The 27,533-nt window shown below is 40.7% G+C and overlaps 1 protein-coding gene across 1 annotated transcript in view; it reads left to right on the top strand.

Annotated features, from left to right (window-relative positions):
- Positions 1–26,225, top strand: part of LOC136883354 (uncharacterized) — a 39,894-nt gene extending 13,669 nt beyond the window's left edge. The window contains exons 2-4 of the mRNA XM_067155606.2: positions 2,214–2,369; positions 20,273–20,437; positions 25,626–26,225. Coding sequence (XP_067011707.2) covers positions 2,214–2,369; positions 20,273–20,437; positions 25,626–25,799 — 495 coding nt within the window. The 3' untranslated portion in view covers positions 25,800–26,225. The remainder of the gene's footprint in view (positions 1–2,213; positions 2,370–20,272; positions 20,438–25,625) is intronic.
- The last annotated feature ends 1,308 nt before the right edge of the window (positions 26,226–27,533 follow it).

Raw genomic sequence — 27,533 nt, 5'->3', positions numbered from 1 at the left:
CGTTGTGACGTAAAACAAATTGTCAAAAAAAGGAGTACTACAAAAAGCACAACTAGCTGTAGGTTGTCACTACTGTAAAGGTCGCAGAGTTTTGACGGTTTCGTAGACTTAATATCTCTCTTTCATTTCCAATAAGTATGTGGATATAACATTTCATTCAATGAAACCAGGGGCCTGTTCCACGAACGAACTTCAACTTTTTAACTTTTCAACTTTGCGCTTTGCACTTTTCAATTCTTGCAAAGTGCAAAGCCTTTCTGTTCCACCATGATCTAGGTTAATTTTTCAGTTTTTCCGGAACATTTACTAACCAGTGTAAGCATATAAGAATTTTTCTTTTTCGGAAAGGGATTGACTTTTTCTTGTTGCATGTTTCAATAAATGACCAATCATTTCAAGAATATATTCAGCCTGTGTTGAGGTAATACGAAATCACTCGCGAAATTTCGCCGAAGTGAGGTTATGAACATTAATCCTGTCTTTGTACGTTCTCTTGTTGGATTCTTCATCACTGTCCTCACTTGGTAACAAAATCTCTCGTCGTAACGTGTTTATATCACTAAACCAAATTCTGCGCCGAAAAACTAGTGTACATATTTGTTAATGAATAGATTAAAAGGGAATCATCTCTTTGCAAGATTTCTGAAAAACTTTTCACTTCATTTCTCTGCACTTTGCATTTCTGTACTCGTTGAGAGGAAGCTGGATGAAAACCAGTGTGGTTTCAGACCACAGAGATGCTGTCAGGATCAGATTTTCAGTATGTGCCAGGTAATTGAAAAATGCTACGAGAGGAATAGGCAGTTGTGTTTATGTTTCGTAGATCTAGAGAAAGCATATGACAGGGTACCGAGGGAAAAGATGTTCGCCATACTGGGGGACTATGGAATTAAAGGTAGATTATTAAAGTCAATCAAAGGCATTTAAGTTGACAATTGGGCTTCAGTGAGAATTGATGGTAGAATGAGTTCTTGGTTCAGGGTACTTACAGGGGTTAGACAAGGCTGTAATCTTTCACCTTTGCTGTTCGTAGTTTACATGGATCATCTGCTGAAAGATATAAAATGGCAGGGAGGGATTCAGTTAGGTGGAAATGTAGTAAGCAGTCTGGCCTATGCTGACGACTTGGTCTTAATGGCAGACTGTGCCGAAAGCCTGCAGTCTAATATCTTGGAACTTGAAAATAGGTGCAATGAGTATGGTATGAAAATTAGCCTCTAAACTAGACTAAATTGATGTCAGTAGGTAAGAAATTCAACAGAATTGAATGTCAGATTGGTGATACAAAGCTAGAACAGGTCGATAATTTCAAGTATTTAGGTTGTGTGTTCTCCCAGGATGGTAATATAGTAAGTGAGATTGAATCAAGGAGTCGTAAACCTAATACAGTGAGCTCGCAGTTGCGATTAACAGTATTCTGTAAGAAGGAAGTCAGCTCCCAGACGAAACTATCTTCACCCTCGGTCTGTTTTCAGACCAACTTTGCCTTACGGGAGCGAAAACTGGGTGGACTCAGGATATCTTATTCATAAGTTAGAAATAACGGACATGAAAGTAGTAAGCATGATGGCTGGCACAATCAGGTGAGAACAATTGCAGGAGGGTACTCGTAATGAGGAGATAAAGGCTAATTTAGGAATGAACTCGATGGGTGAATCTGTACGCATAAACCGGCTTCGGTGGTGGGGTCATGTGAGGCGAATGGAGGAGGATAGGTTACCTAGTAGAATAATGGATTCTATTATGGAAGTTAAGAGAAGTAGAGGTAGACCAAGACGACGATGGTTAGACTCAGTTTCTAACGTTTTAAAGATAAGAGGTATAGAACTAAATGAGGCCACAACATTAGTTGCAAATCGAGGATTGTGGCGACGTTTAGTAAATTCACAGAGGCTTGCAGACTGAACGCTGAAAGGTATAACAGTCTCTAATAATTATGTATATATGTATATATGTAGGTATTTATTATTATTATTATTATTATTATTATTATTATTATTATTATTATTATTATTATTATTATTATTATTATTATCTCTTCTGCTGTTGTATATACACCCATATTTAACATTTTCATTAATTTTTTATTGGCAGTATCAGTGGTGTTCGAACGCAGGATCTTCCGGATGTAAGGCTCACAGCCGCACGCCCCTAACCGCACGGCCAACTCGCCCGGTTTTTTCGTAATACTAACGTACTGTGTATGATTTCAGGGTCCATATGAACTTCATTTCCGCCGTATTGAACATTGTGCAGATGAAGGTACCAAAGAATTTGATTACGACACAAAAATGAATAAAGTCGGAAAATACGAATATGCTTACAACGGCAAAGCGAAAATTCCAGACAACACACAGCTGGACCTAGCGGTAAGTAGCTGGTACCTTATACTATATTCCGATAAGGAAAGCTCACGTTCAACTTCTTTGCAACTATTTCGATTAAGTTATATTTAATTTGATTATTATGTCACTGGAAGAGGTCTACATCTGTAGAACATTTTATACCCATTTGTTTTCCAGTGGACTGCTGGAATTTTATTCCTGCTGCTCGCAACGATATCTGCACTTACCTCATCCACTCCAAGAGCTCTTCCTTTCCTCATACTTTTCAGGGACTTTTCTATCTCCAGCCATGTACAGTAATTGGTGATTCTACTTTTCTCGTTGCTACTATACAGGGTTCCTCAGTGTCTGATGTAGTGCTTGCTACTCCATTTAAGAGCCTATCGAGAAAGGTATTAAATTCGCTCCTGATTTCATCTTCACGCATCAAGGTTCCGTTATCTCTTTCTTTGCCTTTATATCCTCTTCCTCACACATTCTGTTTTTGCCTAACCTGTACAATAATTTCCTTTTTCCTCTCCTGCCTATTTCCAATTTATACAAAAACTCATTCCGTATTTTTTCTTTCCCTTCTCTTACTACACTCTTACCTATGAATTGGTTTTATAAATTTCCTGTAGGCTTACTTGGACTTGGATAGTGTTTTGCTTTTCTTTATCTCGCATCCATTTTGCTTGGTTTATCTACATAATGGCTGTCTCTTTTTCTTTCTTAGTCAATCCTGTTATCCCACAGAGTTCTTTACCTTCCCCAACAAATTAATCTATAAACATTATCCACACTTCCTCTACTGTAATGTTTTTGTATCTCCCTGTGGTAGATTTTACTGCATTCTTATCTGATATTCTTCCCGAAACTGGGTTTTTTCTAATTTCAGTGTCTTTACTTTTACGTTTCTTCTTCGTTTTCTTCTGGGTTACGTTTGTCGAATGGTTGAAGTCCATGATCAGCATGGTCGCTGTCCATACTTTCGCTGGAACTGTCCTTGACATCAGTCAATCATTTCTCCCACCTTTGTTTGTGATGACATAATCCATCAAGGTTTTTATGTTTACCGTCCCAGCCATATCTTGTTACTTTGTAGCACTCTTTTCTTTAAAGGTGCTCTTGATGATCATGCAATTTATTCTACACAGATCAATCGGTTGTTTCGAAACTCATGTGGGACAAAACTTCGGCAAATCGGCGTCTGCGAAAACCGTAAAATTAGTTATAGAGACGTAAGAACAATATTATTATTATTATTATTATTATTATTATTATTATTATTATTATTATTATTATTATTATTATTATCATAACATTTTCTTCATGTTTACATCATTTTTAAGTCTTTAAAAAAACTTCCTTTAACATCAACACTGTACACACTCCGTGGAGTGGACACCTGTACAATCGTGTAATTTGTTGACTCTAATTGTGTAAATAATTGTATGCTCCCCTTGTTCTTGCGGGAAACTTGTGATATGACATCCATACATTTTACCAATAAAAATCCTACACCATCATTTTCGGCCTCGTTTTCCAGTCCAGACCAATAATTTGCAGCCACCTCTGAGAACATGAGCCGCCGTGGCTCAGACGGCCTGTCACCGCTGAATACCGTGGTTCAAATCTCGATCACTCCATGTGAGATTTGTGCTGGACAAAGCGGAGGCGGGACAGGTTTTTTTTCGGGGTACTCCGGTTTTCCCTGTCATCTTTCATTCCAGCAACACTCTCCATTATCATTTCATAGCATTTATCAGTCATTAATAAATCACTTTGGGAGTGGCGACCCCACCGTACTAATAGCCTATATCTGCTTCATGCATCACAACCCTGACCCGGTCACTGACTGGAAAACAGGTTGTAGGTTTTTGTTCTTTTTTTTTTTGTGAGAACATTGCTACCTGTCTCTCCATTTCGTTTCGCTCAGACCCTATATGTTTCTCCTTTCCATCATATCTAGGAATTCTTCTGTCTTACCAGTTAGAATCAAAATATTCATGGTCCCGATTCATACGTTTCTCCTTTTGCAAACCCGTCTATCATCGAAACCATTTTGGCTATCATACCTGATCGATCTTCTCAAGGACTGTGTCACATTAGGTAACAACTTCGATTCGAGGGTGTTTGTATTTGTGAAAGTGAGTGAGTGAGTGAGTGAGTGAGTGAGTGATGAAAGAAGACTAAGAATATTTACGACCTCACGCAGAGTATAATTAAGTAGTAAATACTACATAATTCTAGGCAAGTTGGGAAAACGGAGGACTCCGTACGTTTGGCAATCCTTTGTTTAGAGGAGATCCAAAATTAACTCATATGTAGCATATGCACTCCAAGTCTTCTATCTCCAGATTTATTTCAAGGATATTCATGACTGAAATGTTGCAAAACTTGACTAAAATATCGAATTTTCATTATTTTTAAATTTTCCCAAAATCTTCCTCCTTCAAATTCCGTGATCAGTTTTTCCCTAACGCCGTTTTTACAGTTCCAAATGCCGGATTTAAAAGGTACGGCGTATATAGAGCAATACCACGCACGCCCCTTCCTCTCACATTGTCGGACAAAACTACCTTCAAAAATCTTTCGGACTACCATTTCAATAATGTCGCTGAGATATATTTACCTTTAGTCGACCTACGCTTTGTCTAAGATAAGAAAAAACATCTGAAGGAGTAATTTATAGTCCAGGGCAGTTTTAGAGCAAGTGTGCTTCTTAAAACTTTCAATACCGGGCGAGTTGGCCGTGCGCGTAGAGGCGCGCGGCTGTGAGCTTGCATCCGGGAGATAGTAGGTTCGAATCCCACTATCGGCAGCCCTGAAGATGGTTTTCCGTGGTTTCCCATTTTCACACCACGCAAATTCTGGGGCTGTACCTCAATTAAGGCCACGGCCGCTTCCTTCCAACTCCTAGGCCTTTCCTATCCTATCGTCGCCATAAGACCTATCTGTGTCGGTGTGACGTAAAGCCCCTAGCAAAAAAAACTTTCAATTGCTCTTTTCTACTTTAAAACTGTTTCAGCTCTTTGCCATGCATAAAATGCTCTTTGCAACAGAGTTTCTGTCAGATTCACCTGATATTTTCACAGAATCTTTGAATATGATCAGGAAGTAAAAATAGTTCTTATTATTATCAGTTAAATATTACTTTCATATTTTTGCTTCTAAAATAGCAAGAAACTAGATTTTTGTCTATTAAATGAATAATGGAAAATGGAACAATATATCTCCAAAAGTTTGTACCTTACTGCCAAACCCGGAGTTATTCTTAAATCTATATTTATGACCAGTCTGACAAATTATACCCCAGAGTGATGAAAAATGTCCCTCATGGAGTATTTTCCATTCAGCATGAAAAAATAATTTGTCAATAACTTTGCAATCAGTTAACTAATTAACTCCGAATGTTGTGTGGTGCTGTATCTTATTAATATGTCCTTGACTTTTAAATTTGGTTTTGTTAAGTGGTAAATTGTAGTTGAAAATTTCACAGTCCACGACTCATAAATTGAGTAAATTAGGTTGGTTTAATTTTTATCAGTGCCGGGCTAAGTGGCTCAGACGGTTGAGGCGCTGGCCTTCTGACCCCAACTTGGCAGGTTCGATCCTGGCTCAGTCCGGTGGTATTTGAAGGTGCTCAAATACGTCAGCCTCGTGTCGGTAGATTTACTGGCACGTAAAAGAACTCCTGCGGGACAAAATTCCGGCACCTCGGCGTCTCCGAAAACCGTGAAAGTAGTTAGTGGGACGTACAGCAAATAACATTATTATTATTATTATTATTATTATTATTATTATTATTATTATTATTATTATTATCATAAAGTACTTGTTGAAATGATAAACATCTACAGCAGAAAACTGCACTACGTTATATTCTGATCTCATTATCATTGCGCAAAAGTAAAAAAAAAAAAGTATGTATTACCCATATACGGTAAATAACGGTTTAGAGCTTCCTTGAGGTGAGAATTTTAGCTGACTTTCCCTCTTTGTGGTGACGGTCTTGCTGGTGATTCGTAATTTAACGGGATTTCAAGCAGCCAACTCCTAATCAGAAGAGGAAAATGAAGAGAAAAATAAAAGTGTCGGTAGAAGTAAAGAAGGGGCAAGATAGTATGTCAAATTGAAGGTCTCGCTAAGCCTTCTGGAAGAGAGCAAGAGTTGACCAAGGAAGGTTGATAGGGAAGACCTAAGTGAGAAGAAAGTTGAAGTAATCCCGGCCTCAGCTAGCGGATGCCGGCGTGCCAACCCATACTCCTAAGTTTCAAGCACTTGCCCCTTCCCAATTGCCTCTTACGGAAGTCTGGGTGTAAAGGGGCCCATTCACAGGTTCGCCAACCGATCAGTGTGTGTGTATGGCTCGCCGTGCTTTTGTCTGCAGCTTCATCTAGTTTTCGAGTATTTCCGAGTGAGTTGATTTGTGAACTTAATTACCCCGAACAACAATATGATTTTTTAGGAGAATACGCAGTTCTAAAAAGAGTTCATTGGAATGTACCAGACGAGTCCTTGTTTCCTAATAGCTGAGGAGATATTACACTGCTAAATTTCATGTCACCGAGCTCGATAGCTGCAGTCGCTTAAGTGCGGCCAGTATCCAGTAATCGGGAGATAGTGGGTTCGAGCCCCACTGTTGGCAGCCCTAAAGATGGTTTTCCGTGGTTTCCCATTTTCACACCAGGCAAATGCCGGGGCTGTACCTTAATTAAGGCACTGCCTTCGTGATGTCCAGGCCGTACTGTAACGAGCGCGGGAAAGCAATCAGCTGATCGTTAGGGGGGAAGTTTAGCACATGAATTAGTAGAGTTAAACATAGATTTTCGCAGTTTTATTGAAATTTTTAACGATGGCCGAGTGTTCACTCAGATATATGTGAGAATGAGTCGTCATCGACGGAATTATTAAGTGGAAAGTCGTTAATTAGTGAAGAAAACTTAGTGTGAGCGTGTATATATGTGAAACTATAGGTTAAGAAGATCGTTCTTCAGTGTTTTAATTTTGTAGTTTGTTTGTGGAAGGTTATATTTATAATGTAAAATTAATTGAGTTAGTGCATTCTGTGTTTTATTATTAACCACGAATTGTATATACTTGAATTAAGGTGATCAGTGAGGGAAATCACCATGCCTAACAGTTGCTGTGTGCCTGGCTGCAAAACCAATTATAAACAAGGAGAGTACACTACGGTATTTGTGTTTCCTTCTGATGAAGAACGAGTTAAGTTATGGAAGAAGGCTATTCCCAGGGAGAATTTAATAGTTAATCACAACACAGTTGTGTGTATCAAGCACTTTCCTGAAAAATCACATCCTGAGAGAAATAAGAGTGTCCCGTCCAGATGGTGAGTTAATTTGTTTTATTATGTCATAAACATGGGTAACATTAGGTAAGCCCTATATTTTTACGTAATCAGACCCACGGCTTATCTGAATTCGGTGTATTTGAACATGCAAGTCATATTTATGAGTATTACCGAGCTCGATAGCTGCAGTCGCTTAACTGCGGGCAGTATCCAGTATTCGGGACACAGTGTGTTCGAACCCCACTGTCGGCAGCCCTGAAGATGGTTTTCCGTGGTTTCCCATTTTCACGCCAGGCAAATGCTGGGGCTCTACATTAATTAAGGCCACGGCCGCTTCCTTCCCATTCCTAGACCTTTCCTGTCCCATCGTCACCGTAAGACCTATCTGTGTCGGTGCGACGAAAAGCAAATAGCAAAATAAAAAATTTAAAAAAATAAAAAAAATTAAAGCATCAAATAGCAGTGTGATTTATGTAAATCTTATCTTCTGACAGATTCAGATCTTATATATGAATTACCTTCAGAAGTAAGATATCTGAATTTCCTAAATCGAGGGGGCTTAAAATATCCACCAGACATGTCTATAGAACTTGGAATTGAGGTGTACAAAGTATTTTGTGTGTTAGTGTCAGATACATATAAGATGGTATTTCTAAATTCTGACGATCCCAAGTGTGGCACAAAATCTCTGGCTTTGGAGTCAATGCAGTTGGCAGATTCCCTAGTCATTTGTGACTGTGGGAAGAAATTGGAAGACCTGGCCGGACAGTGTAGGCCTATTTATATTTGGGTGATTATATTTTTAAATAACTTTTCCAAAATTCACACCGACTTGTGTATTCAACAAAGTGCTTCAAAGAGAGCAGACCTACTCCATACTGGTGTAACTTCCTGTAAGAGGTCCAGGAAAGCTGCAGTGTTCATGGAGTGGAAACAGTGAGGTACAGAAATTATTTATATTTGTAATAAATAGTAATGGTAATTGGCTGCAGGTTTTCTGTCAGTGTGTATGATGTGAATGTTCCAGTTGACCAGAAAATGGATAAAATCGCAAGAATATGTCTCAAAGTGTTAGGCTGTACTCACGCAAACGAACGTATATACGTGAGAAATAGAACGTTACGGAGAAGGATATGCATTGTATGTCAGAATTAACAAATATTTGAGGATAGGTTTTGGTTTTATAAGGTGTTAACAGTTCGTTAAGTAATTTAAACGAGTGTGTTATTCAAGCGGAGCGTATGCGTATCGCCTTCAAGTCCCCCCCAAAGCGTGACGTCATCAGAGGTACAGTACGGCCTGGACATTACGAAGGCAGTGATTAAGGCCACGGCCGTTTCCTTCCAATTCCTAGGCCTTCTCTACCCCATCGTCGCCATAAGACATATCTGTGTCGGTGCGACGAAAAGCAAATAGCAAAAAAAATATATATATATAAAAAAATAATTAAAAAAATATCATGTCTTCTTAACTTCTCCCTGTTGCTAGAAATAGCAATGTTACAGTTAACCTTTCTTCACCACTGATGGTATCTCCAACGTGAGTCTCTTGTTGTCCATTCGCAGAATTATTCTCCAGGCTCTTGAATATTGAATTCAATATTCATTGACATGCCCCACAACGGGCGACTTAAACGCACTCTACAGTGTGCTAGCAGCAGTGCCAGACCTGTAGCTCAGATCCTTTCAAACAGAACAAAGATGGCCGAGGCCACCATAGCTCAATTGGTAGAGCAACCGACGCGAAATCGGGAGGTTGTGGGTTCGGATCCCACTGGTGTCCGGCTGGCCATTTTTGTTCTGTACTTAACATCTCTTCAACACGTACTACATGTACGTAAGACTACCTAGTACGTTGAAAGTCTGTTTCGACTCCAGGCTCTTGTACGTGCAGAGTTCTTAAGAGATTAACATGAGGAGATCGTGGTTCATCTCTCAAAGATCCCCTCATTCATACGCGTTTATTCTTCTTTCCTTCATCACCGCACAATAATGCTGCACCCACATAATGTTTTCCTTGGGCCATGCCACAAGCCTGTGTTGTTTGAGTCATCAGTCCATAGACTCATTTGATGCAGCTCTCCATGCCACCCTATCCTGTGCTAACCCTTTCATTTGCACGTAACTGCTGCATCGTACATCTGCTCTAATCTGCTTGTCATATTCATACCTTGGTCTACCCCTACCGTTCTTACCACCTACACTTCCTTCAAAAACCAACTGAACAAGTCCTGGGTGTCTTAAGATGTGTCCTATCATTCTATCTCTTCTTCTCGTCAAATTTAGCCAAATCGATCTCCTCTCACCAATTCCATTCAGTCTCTTCATTCGTGATTCGATCTATCCACCTCACCTTTAACATTCTTCTGTAACACAACATTTCAAAAGCTTCTATTCTCTTTCTTTCTGAGCTAGTTATCGTCCATGTTTCACTTCCATACAATGCCACGCTTCACACGAAAGTCTTCAAAAACATATTTCTGATTCCGATATCAATGTTTGAAGTGAGCAAATTTCTTTTCTTAAGAAAGCTCTTCCTTGCTTGTGCTAGTCTGCATTTTATGTCCTCTTTAATTCTGCCATCGTTAGTTATTTTACTACCCAAGTAACAATATTAATCTACTTCCTTTAAGACTTCATTTCCTAATCTAATGTTTCCTACATCACCTGCCTTCATTCGACTACACTCCATTACTTTTGTTTTGGACTTATTTATTTTCATCTGGTACTCCTTACCCAAGACTTCATCCATACCATTCAGCAACTTCTCGAGATCGTCTGCAGTCTCAGATAAAATAACAATATCATCGGCAAATCTCAAGGTTTTGATTTCCTCTCCTTGGACTGTGATTCCCTTTAAAAATTTCTCTTTGATTTCCTTTACTGCCTGTTCTATGTAAACATTGAAAAGGAGAGGGGACAAACTGCAGCCTTGCCTCACTCCTTTCTGGATTGCTGCTTCTTTTTCAAAGCCCTCGATTCTTATCAGTGCAGACTGATTTTTAAACAGATTGTAGACAATTCTTCGTTCTCGGTATCTGATCCCTATCATCTTCAAAATCATAAATACCTTGGTCCAATCAACATTATCGAATGCCTTTGCTAGATCTACGAATGCCATGCACGTGGGCTTGTCCTTCTTGATTCGATCCTCTAACAAGCCTATAATGTCAATAATTAAGACACGACGCTTCGCTCGTTTTATAATTTCCATACGAGTGTCTTAATTACTATTGTTACGGAGATATCCGTGGTAGGTAGAGGTGAAAGAAGGTGCGGGTGTGAATGGGTTTCAAGCTACGAAATTAACGTGCAATGTAAAATTAATTTAAAATTTAACTAGGTTATATTTTCTTTTCAAAAACAAGAGATAACAATCATAACAGGTACAGAGTAGCAAAAATGTAGGTACAATATTACTGGATTCGGGCTCAGTGCCCTTACTTCATAACTCTTGGGCAATCAGCCCCGCCTTACTCCAAAAAAAATTTTAGCCAAGGGGCAGAAAACCCCATTCATGCCCAGGAGCACTGGCTCCAAACATTACACATAAAGCCTGCACGAGGCATACAGAAACAAATTTCAAAGAGCGATCCGCTCTCAAAATTGTAAGCCTATCACAAGGCCACACCAAACTCTACCTTCAAGCTGTCCTCTAAGGACGTATTCACAGGGGTAAAATACCCAACCTACGGAGGTCTATTACATGAAAAGAAGGTTGATTACATGACCTCTAAAATAACAATTTGAGAGGAGGCGAACTTGCACTCCTAATACACTTTGTTTTTAAAACCTAATCTGGCTCTGGGCCACTAACGCAAGGGCTAATCCCATACTATAGAGGTGACTTAGAGAAGAACACTTTACATTACATAAACGAAGAATAGTTTGAGAAAATAAGTTCACCTCAAAACAAATGTGAGTGGGAGCTCGAGAGGGTTAGCACTCTCTATCCCAATATGTAGCTTTACAAGAAAAAGATGAAAAGAGTAATTACATTTTAGGAGAAGGTTACATGATGGAAATGCTTCGAACCCGCCGCGAGTGTTAAACTGCCGACCTAGCAAGAAAGGAAGTTATTAATAGGCCATTACCTGGTGTTGAACGGCTGAAGAAGAAAGAGGCGCTTCCCGCCTCCTGCTATGTACTTAATACACTGAAAGATGGAACAGAAGTGGCCCGGAGACCCCAAAATCAGCAGTTTAAATACTCTCGCGGAAGTTTCTAGGCGTTAGGGGAATGAAAACACCCGCCCACAATGTTTTTATTGGATAGGACCCCGCAACAGATACAAGTTGGGGGAAGATACACCAGATTGGTCAGAAATTACTAAAAGAAATTCGGGATTGGATAAATCTAAAACAAGGGGAAAAAGAGGGGTATACAGCCAACTTAAACAATAACAGAAAGAAATTTAACAAGAAACAAACTTTTGAAATAAAAATTTCTCCAACAAAATAGTTCTTTGACTCCGCACTAGGGTGCGCTATTGTTGATCTTCAGTAGTGTCCTCTAGAAGAGAAAGTTCACACTTCTTACTTCAAGCGAAACAAAAACACATCAAAAGTGACACAGTTCAAAAACTCAAAATTTTCCACGTGGTGACATCTTCTGAGAAAGCAGAGAATTAATAGAATAGATAAAGTTCAACCTTCCTCCAGAAGAGGAGTTTCAACTGGCGCAACTTTTAAATAAACGGTGTAGAGGTGTACCGCCCGGTACAGACCTCCCCCCCCCCCAAAAGTTCCTCCAGGGGTGACACATGAAATCAGTTTGAAACAAAGTCCAAGTAATGATGTTGATACGAAGATAGATAGCAGAAGCATTTACAAGATTTCTTAATTCAGTTTCAAAATGTTGTTGTTGCAGGTGAATGAAAGTCTTTATGTTTGTAGAATTTGAATTTCTGAAGATAAACTTTTAATACTTAAAGGTGAAGAAAAATTTTGCAATGTCCACCAAATATTGTTGTTGAATTCCCAAGTGTAGTTATTGCTTATGGTGACTGTCCATGTAGTTGATGTAGATTGAGTCGGATGGCCAGACCGGCCGTTGCAGCTTGCGTCCAACGGAGGCCGCTCGGACCCCTCAAGTACCCTGAGATACCGCTCGCCCGCACTATGAGGGGAGCAGAGGTGTTGAAGTACGCCGCGCCCGCGGTGAACAGATACAGGCTGCGGGCATGTAGCAGGTCGTGCGCCGCACATCAGCCTTGGCCGGGAGGAGAGCTCCGGCTCGCCGTGCACATGTCGTCCTCGCTGGAGAGGAGGGGGCCCATCCCCCTCCCCAGTCGCTGCACGGCGCTGCGCGGCTGCGGGGGCGCTGAAACATTAAAGCTAGGCGGCAGAATTGTGTTGGACTATCATCTTCTTTGAGGGTACAGGCTTGTGGAGAGGTTGAGGGGCCAGCGGCGTGTAGATATCCATGGCATTTACTATTATGAAGCCACAGTGTAAGGTGGAGCAGGAGACGGGAGCGTGGTAATGGCCGTGGCAAGAACAGGATGGCAGTTTAACGGGTCGGGGCAGGTTTTACACAAGGCTTACATCTAAAACCAAAATATTACAGAAGGGGCAGAATGCCTTAAAAGTGAAACTCAAAAAAAAAAATATAACCTTCATATCCTTTCAAAATAATATGAAGCAAGTTAACACAGAAATTACACCGGTTTCACCTGGGACAGGTGAACTCTAAATATCCTCTCGGTGGCTGGATTACTTAGCAATAAGGTAACCGGCGTAAGAAAATCGAGAATGATACAAGGCCCATGAAATCTGGGGGCAAGCTTGCCCGCGGGAACAAAATTTTTGACCATAACCTGGTCACCTACCTTCAAAGTGGTGGGTCTCCGTCCACGATCATACCTTTCCCTAACCTTTTCATGAGACACTTTAAGATTGGCTTTAGCCTTCTTCCAAAGATCTTTAATGTTATCCGGATCTATTGTCTCGGGTATAATGTCATTCAAAGACCAGAGGTTAGAGAGCGGCGAGTTGGGAACAAACTTGAACATCAAAGAAGCTGGAGTAAACTTGTGAGATTCATGAACCGCCGAATTCAAAGCAAAAGCTATCCAATGCAGGGACGTGTCCCACCTAGAATGATCTTCATGATGATAGGCAATAAGTGCGGACCTGAGATTACGGTTAACCCGTTCAGCCAGAGATGGTTGAGGGTAATAAGCAGATGTAGTTACATGAGAGATGGACAAGTCAAAACAGAATTTACGAAACAGATTTGATGTAAAAGCTTTAGCATTATCAGATACAATGTATTGGCACGGACCAAAAGAAGCAAAAATGGAATTTAGGCAAGTAATGGTGGACTGAGCGGTAGCCAGCTTAGTCGGAAATAACCAAGAAAATCTAGTAAAGCCATCTACGCACACAAAGATGAACTTGTTAGCATTACCCTTTGACTGGGGGAAGGGTCCTACATAATCGATATACAGGCGTTCCATGGGGCGCGACGCTTGATGCGAAGACAAAAGGCCTACCTTGGTGGACATGGTGGGTTTACTAAGCAAACAAGATTTACAAGCTTTTACAAGTTCACGGATTTCACCGTCCATACCTTTCCAAATGAACATTTCACGAATTTTTTCACGGGTTTTAAAGATTCCAAGATGCCCTCCTAATGGGGTCTCATGATAATACTTGAAGATCATAGGCACAAGAACCGCTGGCACGACAACCTTCATCATCTTATCATGCCTCGATGGGCAACATAAAACACCATTCCTCAGAACATAAGGGACGACATGTTCCCCAGAAGAAAGGGTTTCCATTATCGGACCCAGCGTCGGATCTTCACGTTGGTATTTCTCGATATCCCTAAAGAGCATGGGAGCATCTGTTAGGATGGCATTAACCTCAGATAGTATGGACTCGGAAGGTGATGAACTGTCGACAGTTTCATGGGTCTCGACGTCGTTAGAAAACATACGGCTGAGTCCATCAGCAACAACATTTTCAGTACCTCTGATATGTCGTACATCGAATTGGAAGGCAGAAATACGGATGGCCCAACGGGCTATACGACCAGTACGACGCGGCCTACACAAGACCCAGCTTAAGGCTTGATTATCTGTCTCCAAGTCGAATTTGACATGTTCCAGATAGAGACGGAACTTTTCTAAGGCAAATAAAACTGCCAAACCTTCAAGCTCATATATGGAGTACTTTGCTTCTTGAGCCGAGAGAGTCCTAGATGCATAGGCGATGGGGCGCCTCCCTAGTTCAGTCTCTTGAAGAAGGACTGCAGCTACCGCCGACGACGACGCGTCGGTTTGGACGATGAATTTCTTCGAGAAATCAGGCATAGCAAGTACAGGGGCATTACAGAGAGCTAATTTAAGGTCTTCAAAAGCGGCTTGTTGAGACGGTCCCCACTCGAATTTGATGCCTTTCCTACGGAGAAGGTTTAAGGGCGCCGCTCTATTAGCAAAATTAGGAATGAACTTCCTGAAGAAATTCACCATGCCAATGAACCTGGCGATACCTTTAATGTCCTTGGGAGGTTTAAAATCACGGATGGCCTGTGTTCTAGAATGATCGACTGCTACACCATCAGGTGACACAATATGCCCTAGGAATGACATAGAGGGCTTAGCAAAGGCAACCTTGGACAACTTAACAGTTAACCCAGCCTTACGAAGGCGATTGAGAACTTCTCGCAGATGATCTAGATGTTCTTCAAAGGTTTCGGAAAATACGACGACATCATCCAAGTAGTGATATAAGTACTCAAATTTGATGTCGGAAAAGACCCTATCTAGTAGCCTAGTGAGCACAGCTGCCCCCGTGGGGAGCCCGAAAGGCACGCGGTTGTATTCATATAAATTCCAGTCCGTGGCAAACGCTGTAAGATGTTTAGACTCTTCGGCAAGGGGAATTTGGTTGTAGGCCTGATTCAAATCCAAGATCGTGAAGAACTTGGCCTTACGAAACCATGAAAAACAAGAATGAAGGTCGGGAAGGGGCACAGATTGCAACACCACCTTCCGATTGAGAGCCCTGTAATCAATGACAGGCCTGAAGCCTCCTTGGGGTTTCGGGACTAGAAAAATAGGCGAAGAATACGCTGACTTAGAGGGCCTAATAATACCATCCTTCAACATCTGATCGATGATTTCTTTCAGAGCCTTCATTTTAGGTGGAGATAGCCTATACGGTGGAAAACGGACAGGAATCGAATCCGTGACCTCAATTTTGTATTCAATAAGGTCAGTAACACCAAGAGTATCAGAGAACACCTCGGGAAACGACTGACACAGTTTCCGAATACTATCAGCCTGCTCCTCAGGTAGATGTCTAAGGTCTAACAACATCTCATCCTGGGTAGGCGAAATAGATGAACATGATACAGAATTACACTTTAACAAGGGAATTCTACAATTGGACGCAAATTTGAATGTGCACGACCTACTCTGGAGATCGAGCACAAGACCAGTGTGAGAAATGAAGTCCGCTCCCAATATGATGGGGCAAGACAAACGCTTGGCCACAAACAATTTGATCTTCCATGTAAATTTAAAAACCCGAATTTTGACATGTAAGGAACCTAGAATTTCTAATGGAGATGAATTAGCCGAAACATATTTAACAGGAGATGAGTCATAGTCAGGGAGTTTACAAACAGATTTCAATTTAGAATACCAATCAGCCGAAATAATGGAACAAACACTGCCTGAATCTAAGAGAGCTGTTATAGGCTCGTTATTTACCTCAATCTTAAGAAAAGGAACAGGTGCGGGGGTATCCGCCGCAATCCTAAGACACTCTTTAGGGCATTCAAAAGATGAATTTGAAGGCTGGTCGTTCTCTGCATTTACAACCTGTTTACTAGGGGCTAAGTCTCGGGAAGATGGATTAGTCGGCTCAGCCGACGCCACTAGTCACTTTTTATTATTGGCATAGCTGGAATTTGCACCAGAAGTTGAGCAGGAGGGGGTGCTATTTGAGTTTGGGCAATTCTTGGCGATATGTGAGAAGGCCCCACACTTAAAACAGCCTTGTGATGACCCTGCTCCATTCCTTGTCCCACTTGACTTGATCAGAGGACACTTATTCCGCAGATGGTCAGGCGACCCGCAAGCATAACATTTACGGGGATTGACTGGTCGGCGAGGTGGAGGCCGAGTGTTACTAAAGGAAGGCAGGGGTTCTTTCGCGACACGCAAAGAATCGGCGTATCTAACTCCTTCCGCTGAGACGGCCAATGCTTCAAGTTCAGAGAAGGTTTGCGGACACGCCGCGAAACACAAATATGACCTGTAGGATGGCGAAATACCTTCTACAATAGCCTGCACAATCTGATCTTCAGGAAAGTGCAGAGCAAACACCCTAGTGTAGAATTTGATATCTTGAATGAAATCAGCCAAGTTTTCATCCAAGCGCTGTACACGGTAATAGTACTTCTGAATCAGGGAGGACCTGGCCCTAGCCGGGATGAAGTTAGCTAGCAAATGGGCATGGAAATCCTCAATAGATGATTGCTCGGCAATGGCTCTTACGATTTTATCAGAGAGAATACCAATAGCATACGGATAGATAATTTGCAAAATTTGACATGGCGAAAGAGAAAAAACAAGAGCATGATCCTGAAATTCCACTAGAAATCTTAAAAATGAAATTACATCACTGGTGGTGTTGACGGAAAACTTAGAGATACCTCTAAGCAACATTGCCAATGGATGAGGCAAGCTACTGAACCCAGGTGACATAGTCGTTAAAGGTTTCAATGGCAAAGAAGTTAATTCAGAGCGGATGTTACCCAATGACGCACGGCGTTCAGATTCGTTGTTCGATGGGGCAGAGATAGTTTGAGCAGCAACGGTTATCCTATTGACTTCTCCCTGAGGAGACTCTTCCTCGTTACCTACATTCACCGTGGCGGGTTGATCAGTTTTGGGAGGAACTTCGCCGGTTAGCAATTGAGTGACCTTATTAGACAATTCAGAAATAGTTTCAAGGAGCGTATTAGCGTCCTTCCTCTGAACGTCATTCACCTTTAGAGACAACAGATCATTAACTCTATTTGCAAAGTGATACAGCCTGCCTTGCACACGCTTAATTTGATTAGGAGACGGATCGTTTTCATCAAAAAAGCTGACTACAGATGCTAGCCCAGTAATATTCTCGACGATCGTGGAAAGAGAGTCATCAATTTCTTTCTCTCCCAAATTGGGGATGGAAATGAGCAAATCAAGGGACTCTCTAAGCTTGTTGGTGTCGATTGCAACCGTGCCTCCAGATTGCACATTTCTGATAGTTAACTCGTATATCAACTCCTCTTTGCGCAAGTAGTTAAGGAGGAGAACATCGCGAGGGCCGGGCATGATGACAGAACAATTTTGAAAAACTCAAAAAATTCCAGCAACTGAGAAAATTGTTAGAGTTCGAATCAAAGCAATGTTTAGCCGTCAAAAGGGGCTAAATTGAGACCCATTCAACCACGCTCTGCTACCACTTGTTACGGAGATATCCGTGGTAGGTAGAGGTGAAAGAAGGTGCGGGTGTGAATGGGTTTCAAGCTACGAAATTAACGTGCAATGTAAAATTAATTTAAAATTTAACTAGGTTATATTTTCTTTTCAAAAACAAGAGATAACAATCATAACAGGTACAGAGTAGCAAAAATGTAGGTACAATATTACTGGATTCGGGCTCAGTGCCCTTACTTCATAACTCTTGGGCAATCAGCCCCGCCTTACTCCAAAAAAAATTTTAGCCAAGGGGCAGAAAACCCCATTCATGCCCAGGAGCACTGGCTCCAAACATTACACATAAAGCCTGCACGAGGCATACAGAAACAAATTTCAAAGAGCGATCCGCTCTCAAAATTGTAAGCCTATCACAAGGCCACACCAAACTCTACCTTCAAGCTGTCCTCTAAGGACGTATTCACAGGGGTAAAATACCCAACCTACGGAGGTCTATTACATGAAAAGAAGGTTGATTACATGACCTCTAAAATAACAATTTGAGAGGAGGCGAACTTGCACTCCTAATACACTTTGTTTTTAAAACCTAATCTGGCTCTGGGCCACTAACGCAAGGGCTAATCCCATACTATAGAGGTGACTTAGAGAAGAACACTTTACATTACATAAACGAAGAATAGTTTGAGAAAATAAGTTCACCTCAAAACAAATGTGAGTGGGAGCTCGAGAGGGTTAGCACTCTCTATCCCAATATGTAGCTTTACAAGAAAAAGATGAAAAGAGTAATTACATTTTAGGAGAAGGTTACATGATGGAAATGCTTCGAACCCGCCGCGAGTGTTAAACTGCCGACCTAGCAAGAAAGGAAGTTATTAATAGGCCATTACCTTGTGTTGAACGGCTGAAGAAGAAAGAGGCGCTTCCCGCCTCCTGCTATGTACTTAATACACTGAAAGATGGAACAGAAGCGGCCCGGAGACCCCAAAATCAGCAGTTTAAATACTCTCGCGGAAGTTTCTAGGCGTTAGGGGAATGAAAACACCCGCCCACAATGTTTTTATTGGATAGGACCCCGCAACAGATACAAGTTGGGGGAAGATACACCAGATTGGTCAGAAATTACTAAAAGAAATTCGGGATTGGATAAATCTAAAACAAGGGGAAAAAGAGGGGTATACAGCCAACTTAAACAATAACAGAAAGAAATTTAACAAGAAACAAACTTTTGAAATAAAAATTTCTCCAACAAAATAGTTCTTTGACTCCGCACTAGGGTGCGCTATTGTTGATCTTCAGTAGTGTCCTCTAGAAGAGAAAGTTCACACTTCTTACTTCAAGCGAAACAAAAACACATCAAAAGTGACACAGTTCAAAAACTCAAAATTTTCCACGTGGTGACATCTTCTGAGAAAGCAGAGAATTAATAGAATAGATAAAGTTCAACCTTCCTCCAGAAGAGGAGTTTCAACTGGCGCAACTTTTAAATAAACGGTGTAGAGGTGTACCGCCCGGTACAACTATTATAAGCGAGCTGCATACGACTGTTTATGCTGGACGATAATTATAACTCTATTTTTAAATATTCATAAATTTCTATCGACATATCGCTTGACAGTTGCGTTCACTGAACAGAGCGCATGCGCTGGGTTATTGATTTTCCGTGAGTGGATCAGAGACCTTGACAATGTCATATGTTTTCAACACCTAGCTTTATTTCAAACACAAATTGTTTACTGTACAGTTGGTGAAATGAATTTGCGGGAATGTGCCGTGTAGTTGTGGAATATTGGAAGTAGAATGTGCACTGATGTTAATGTGTGTGCCCGACATGTTTGATTTTGGAAACAAGTGCGAAGCTAGTGCGTTGAACGCAGGTGCGATGTTATCTTTACCTAACTGGTCAAACAGTTATATCATAATGAAAATCTGAACTCTGATTGGTGGAGAACCTGTATCATAATGAAAATCTGAGCTCTGATTGGTGGAGAAACTGTGTCATAATGAAAATCTGAGCTCTGATTGGTGGAGAACCTGTATCATAATGAAACTAGCACTATAATGAGCCTCATCAAAATTCAGTTTTCTGACATATAATATTAATATTTCGGCATCGTCGAGCACAAAAATTAATTGATTAATTAATTAATTAATTAACTCTCATTCATATGTTTACTTCCTTATTGTGTTTCAGTTGGATGGCACCGCATACAAGAAGATGCAAAGTGGTCAATGGGCCAAGACCTACAATTACAAATTAGAAAATTTATGTGAAGAAATACAGAAATATTTCCCTGATTCTTTCCAAAAATATACAGAAGAATATATGAAAGTGGAAAATAAATGCCCTGTTCCTGGAGTAAGTATATATTTTTATTCCATACTGCAAAAAATTTCACTTCTTTCTAATCTCAAATGTGTAAAGAAAAAGGCACTTTACGATACAGTAGATGATTTCAGTACTGTGGTACTGCACCCATCTACACCAAAAGTGGAGTCTCTGTATTCCCAGATTAAGTAATCTGCCGCAATGACCATCTTGACTCATGTCCAGGTTAATCCGTTTCCAACAGATGAATATGACTTATCACAGCATATCATAAAGGGGCTCGGTTAGGGTGTATCTTTACTCTGCATTTTTTACAAAACTCATTACATCTTTTCTCAACGACTAATTAAGGTACATGTCTGAAAATAAATAAGGTAAACCTATGATGGTTTTCTAATACTTTACCACAAGGATTTCCAAAAGTACCGTTTATTTGACAGAATTATTTTTTCAATACTCCTAACTTGTTTTGCACTTTTGAAGATCCTGTACAGTCAATAATTCACACACTATGAGGCAGGGCCTCTCAAACACTCAAAATCTCACGCGTGAAAATTGAGGCGCAGAGTTCCTGTACACAGTGCATCGGTCCTATTCGGCTCGGCTTGGACCAACGCTTCGTCTCTGGGCTACTCGGCTAAGCTCGGCTCAACTCGGCTTGGATTTGGAGCGCTACGGAGCAAATTATGAAGAGGGAGACAGGCGGAGCGAGCGAGATAGGCGTGGGGAAAGAGAGAGACAGCACTATTGCTGCAAATCGAGGAGTGGGGGTCTGCAATCTGGTCAGCCAATCGAGGTCGTATTTTGCACCGTGCACACTCTGAGAGGCCCTTCATGAGGTATAATACAATATCCATGTGTTATAATACTTGTAGAAACGTACTTTCAAGGCTGTGAAATTTTCTGGAAGTTCAAGTGGGTAGTTTCCGAGAAATGGTACACTCTTATCTTTCAAAGAGTAAACTTACGCGAAACTGCTGTCAGAGTTTCAATGCATTCCAGAACTATAACTTGAGTCATACGGATCGTCCTGATAGGTTTCTGCCAGCCTTCTCTTTAGTTTTTCTCAATTCTCTTGTCCCTTATTTTCCACATTCCTCAATGCTTTCTCTGAAGCACTAACCCTTTCTTTGTCAAGCTTGTACATGGCTTGTATGGTGTGATATCAGAGGCTAATAAAAAGTTTCTTCAATACCTCACATCTTGACAAGATGCTATTTTTAAAAGTCATTACAGCATCGTAAACACCAAAATGAAAATCAAAAAATGTTTTTGGAATTCTTGACCAAATAACATCGTTGATGCACTCATTCAGATTTTGGGCATGACCATGTAAACACTTTTTCAGTAACTGTACATCAGATAGGTCCCTGAATATAGGCATAAGTTGCTGTATGACAGCATCTGGTAAGCCAACCTTGTGTTCAAATGATTGGCCTGCTGCTTGTGCTTTGTAGGTCTTATACCATATATCAGTTCCTTTGGGGCAGAGTCCGTGGTTCGGTGCACAATCGGTTGAAGCAGAGCTGCGAAGACTGCCACGCCCACACAGCTTTCTCTTAAAACGTTTATTTAAAGCATTACTAGGTTTGAAAAAAATTAAAGACGACATTCCAAATATCGAATAATCAGAAAAAAAACGAAAATCATAAATTTCATCATTTTCTAAGTTCGAACACGCATGCACGGAAATGGTGGCCCTATACAAACAAAGCATGAGTCCCCCCACCTCCTCACTTAACGCACTTCTGCAGGTAGCCAGTCCGCTATAAGACTCTTGTGATTGAAATGGGCACAGTGATGGGTGTATAACAATACACACACTGTACCATCAGTACAAGCCTTTCACTCCCTTCCCCCCCCCCCCCCTTTTAGTACTGGGGTGGGTCAGTGTTGATTGTTCATGTCGCGGTACCATTTCTGTATATGCGTGTACTACGCTCATTAATCGAGGACTGGAGGACCATTTTTACTACTCTGGTAGCTTATCAGACTGTTCACTGATACAAATAATATTAATTTTGATGGTATTTTATTATTAAATACCTCCATGAACATACCTCAATTATTTTTATAGTGTGAGCTTCCATTTGGGATATAGTGGGTTTGAACCCGAATGTCGGAAGCACTGAAATATTTTTCCGCAATTTCCAATTTTCACAACAGGAAAATATTGAGGCTGTACCTTCATTAAGGCCACAGCCGCTTCCTTGACACGCCTCGCCCTTTCCTATTCCACCGTCGCCATAAGACCTCTCTGTGTCGGTGCGACGTAAAGCAAATTGTAAAAAGAATGGCAACACACACTGAAGACGTCACTGCTTGAGCCAAAGACAGATGAGTTGTTTGGTGACGTGTCAAAACTGTGTATGATGAAATATTTAACCTAAAAGTATCCAATAATATATTCTACGCAACGGCCACTAAAGCGCCTAAAGTTTCAAAATTCCGTCCTCGCCTGCGGTTCGGGTATAAACATCTTACTCGTAAGGTAGAATGTCACCTTCCGTGGCAATTGGATAAAAAAAGAAAAACCACATCCAGAAAAAAATAATTTGATCGCGGGATTCAGTGTATTCTGAAATAGCTTTTACATACGGCTTCGGATTCTTGGAATTTCCTTTTGCGACTATTCTTAGAATGAACACTGGAATTTTTTATCAAAATGTGTTGAATAGCTTTGACATAATAAATTTACAACCTCCAAATACAGTATAAAAACACGTGCAGCACCCAACATAAAATTAGTGTAGCTAGATGTTTTCGTGAATGAGTTCTTTTTCAAATATTTTGATCAGACCTGCACAACTGGCTGCTCTAGACAGCAATGGGCCACACCACGTGGTTCGAACAACTGCCACCCTCCTATTAATAACGTAAAACTGTTTCCCATGAAGTACGTTTGCAAAACGTCCCAAGACATAATACCATAAAAGCTAGAGACGTTAATTTACAGTATACTGGTGATCGTTACTGTGACCTCACTGCCTTAGCTTAGCTGCATCTCGATTAATTTTCTTCTTCTCCTTCTTATTTTCTTCTTATTATTATTCTTCAAATGCTATCTCCTCTCAGCAGGTCTGCTACCTAGCATCATAGAGATTCTTGCCTTCAATGATGCAGTGCGAAATATTTCAACAGTGGAACAGTTGAACCCAGTTTTCAGATTATCAATCCAAGAAATGCGTCTTCTTGCTGGTCTTCTTTTGCCTTGTACCTTCCCTTGAATGACCTGCTGCAATAGATTATATTTCCCTCCTCGCAACACAAGACCGAGATACTGCAGGTTTCTGATTTTGACAGTACTTACCATTTACTCTCTCTTTCCCATTCGCCGCATCATCTCATCGTTTGTGACCTTATCTGCCCAACTCAATCGCAATATCCTTCTGTACGTCCATAACTAAAATAATTCTAATCTGTCCATTTCTCTTTTCTTAATGATCCAGGTCTCAACACATATAACATGAAGGAGAAGACGTAACATCCCAGAAGTCTAATTTTTAGATGTAAATTAAGGTCTCTGCTACAGAACACTCTCCTTATTTTATTGGATGCATTTCTGGCTTGGCCGATTCTGGACTTTATTTCCTTAGTACAGTAAATTATTTTTATTATTTTATTATTATTGGGCTTCAGTGAGAATTGATGGTAGAATGAGTTCTTGGTTCAGGGTACTTACAAGGGTTAGACAAGGCTGTAATCTTTCGCCTTTGCTGTTCGTAGTTTACATGGACCATCTGCTGAAAGGTATAAAATGGCAGGGAGGAATTCATTTAGGTGGAAATGTAGTAAGCAGTCTGGCCTATGCTGACGACTTGGTCTTAATGGCAGATTGTGCCGAAATCCTGCAGTCTAATACCTTGGAACTTGAAAATAAGTGCAATGAGTATGGTATGAAAATTAGCCTCTCGAAGACTAAATTGATGTCAGTAGGTAAGAAATTCAACAGAATTGAATGTCAGATTGGTGATACAAAGCTGGAACAGGTCGATAATTTCAAGTATTTAGGTTGTGTGTTCTCCCAGGATGGTAATATACTAAGTGAGATTGAATCAAGGTGTCGTAAAGCTAATGCAGTGAGCTCGCAGCTGTGATCAACAATATTCTGTAAGAAGGAAGTGAGCTCCCAGACGAAACGATCGTTACATCGGTCTGTTTTCAGACCAACTTTGCTTTTCGGGAGCGAAAGCTGGGTGGACTCAGGATATCTTATTCATAAGTTAGAAGTAACAGACATGAAAGTAACAAGAATGATTGCTGGTACAAACAGGTGGGAACAATGGCAGGAGGGTACACGGAATGAGGAGATAAAGGCTAATTTAGGAATGAACTCGATGGATGAAGCTGTACGCATAAACCGGCTTAGGTGGTGGGCTCATGTGAGGCGAATGGAGGAGAATAGGTTACCTAGGAGAATAATGGACTCTGCTATGAAGGGTAAGAGAAGTAGAGGTAGACCAAGACGACGATGGTTAGACTCGGTTTCTAACGATTTAAAGATAAGAGGTGTAGTAGAACTAAATGAGGCCACAACACTAGTTGCAAATCGAGGATTGTGGCGACGTTTAGTAAATTCACAGAGACTTGCAGACTGAACACTGAAAGGCATAACAGTCTATAATGATAATGTATGTATGTATGTATGTATGTATGTATGTATGTATGTATGTTTTATTATTATCGATATTATTACAATTTGCTCCAAATCTCATGTACACAAATAGGATTACGGTGACGGTGGGGTAGGAAGGGGCTAAGAGGGGGAAGGAAGCGATCATGGCCTTAATTAAGGTACAGCCCCGGCATTTTCCTGGTGTGAAAATGGGAAACCACCACGGAAAACCATCTTCAGTGCTGTCGACAGTGGGGATCGAACCCACCATCTCCCGAATGCAAGCTGATAGCTACGTGATTCAAACCGCATAGCCACTTACTCGGTGATTAATTTTCACTTAGTATACTACCATCCTAGGAGAATACACATTTTGAATACGTGGAAAGATCCACCTGTTCCGATTTTGAATTCCAGACCCGACATTTCGTGCTCTTAGATTTCTTCCCTTCTGACATTGCTTTAGTTGTCGAGATGCAAATTTCCATGTCATATAATCTCTGCACTTGTTTTTAAGACCTAACGTTACCCTTGAAACTACACAAAAGTAAATACAGGAGTTAAATAGAAAATGGAAATTTTAATTTGCACCGTATTTTTCAGGGACTGTACAAGGCAGAGAACTGGACAGTGTACATACAGCAACTACCAATGGATCAGCTGGAGTATGGAATTTACAAAGTTGAAGCCGTTGTTTTACGCAAAGAAGAACGTCTTGGTTGTATAGAGTTGTACCTTGATGTTGAAGAGAAAGCCTCCGAAATCAACTACGGATAAAATATATAGTTTCAATAATCATTATTAGAACTCGGATGTTCCGGCATTTAGAAGTTAAAATGCAAACCTACTGAAATATAGCCTAGACCGGACATCAGTTCTCCCATGAGATTTGCATAAACTTTAGGGGCCAGTCCTATTACGACAGGTCTTACTAGACAAATTAATTTGTATTCTGATCTATTACTCCCGAACTATCCCAGTTCTGTACTATACAATAGTTGCTAATGCAATTTGATCTCTTTTCATGTGATGGCTAAAACAGTTTCCTTATTTAAGTTTCGTAGCCTAAGGCGATAAGATGACCCGTTCTCCAGACATCATCAGACGGTCTACCCATCCAAGAAGCAACTACGCCGTATCTTCTTGAACTAGGGAGGATCCAGTATTTCAACAGTCCTATTATTTTGGTGTTATAATAATCGATGTCATGTACCACGAACTCAAATATAAATGCAAATAATATTATCTTTAAATAAATTATAAAACATCAACATGCAAAGAATTATACATAACTACACTCTTATAAGTATACTATTTATATCCTCTCAAAAAGAATAACCGTTTCATAAGAAGGGAATATATTCCATTTTTCTGTAATCTGGAATGTTATTTGCCTAACTGAATTTGGTATTCATGACACGTTTTGAAGAAATGTTTATTGGAAGTAAGACCATTCGTACTGTATAGCCGTGATCCACTGCCAATAATACAGTTTCCAGACGTTTCGTCTGCAACGGAGCAGACGTCTTCAGTACTCTAGACATGAAGCCACCAATGACCAATTTCCTTAGAGAGGAGAATATTTTGAACCATGTTATGTATCCAATAGGACATAAATGACACGATGGAAACCTGAACTGAGATCGCAAAGGCTCTGAAGAGGTCTGCCACAGTTACAGCCGAAATCTTCGGAATAATAAGATATTCCTCAGTGGACAATGACTATCCATCCCGTAATATATTATCACTATAATCATACCATGGCTAAATGGTTAGCGTGCTGGCCTTTGGTCATAGGGGTCCCGGGTTCGATTCCCGGCAGAGTCGGGAATTTTAACCATAATTGGTTAATTTCTCTGGCACGGGGGCTGGGTGTATGTGTAGTCTTCATCATCATTTCATCCTCATCACGATGCGCAGGTCGCGTACGGGTGTCAAATCGAAAGACCTGTACCTGGCGAACTGAACGTGTCCTCGGACACTCCCGGCAACTAAAAGCCATACGCCATTTCATTTCGCCATAATCAGACTGCTTACATTATGTACATATTTGTGTCATTCCAACGTTTCATTAAAACCAGTTATTTTAAATCTATAGCAAACATCAAAACTAAATAGGTCACGTCGCAAGACAAACAGACAGATGATGGACCCATTTAGACCTCATAAATGATGTGTCAATAATATTTTCATGTGTGATGAGACAGAGCGTTCGTCGACTATTTGAGAATGGTTGATGAAGTTGAAACTGTTAAAGGATTCTCTTCCTGATTATAGCCACAATTCTGGATCCACAGGGCGAGTTGGCCGTGCAGTTAGATGTCCGCGGCTGTGAGCTTGCATCCGGTTCGAATCCCACTCTCAGCAGCCCTGAAGATGGTTTTTCGTGGTTTCCCAAATTCACACCAGGCAAATGCTGGGGCTATACCTTAATTAAGACCACGGCCGCTTCCTTCCAACTCCTAGGCCTTTCCTATCCCATGATCGCCATAAGACCTATCTGTGTCGGTG

Source organism: Anabrus simplex, chromosome 11, assembly GCF_040414725.1.
Source record: "Anabrus simplex isolate iqAnaSimp1 chromosome 11, ASM4041472v1, whole genome shotgun sequence".
NCBI lineage: Eukaryota > Metazoa > Arthropoda > Insecta > Orthoptera > Tettigoniidae > Anabrus > Anabrus simplex.
The sequence above is the reverse complement of the archived record's forward strand: the minus strand, read 5'-3'. Positions and strand labels throughout refer to the sequence as shown.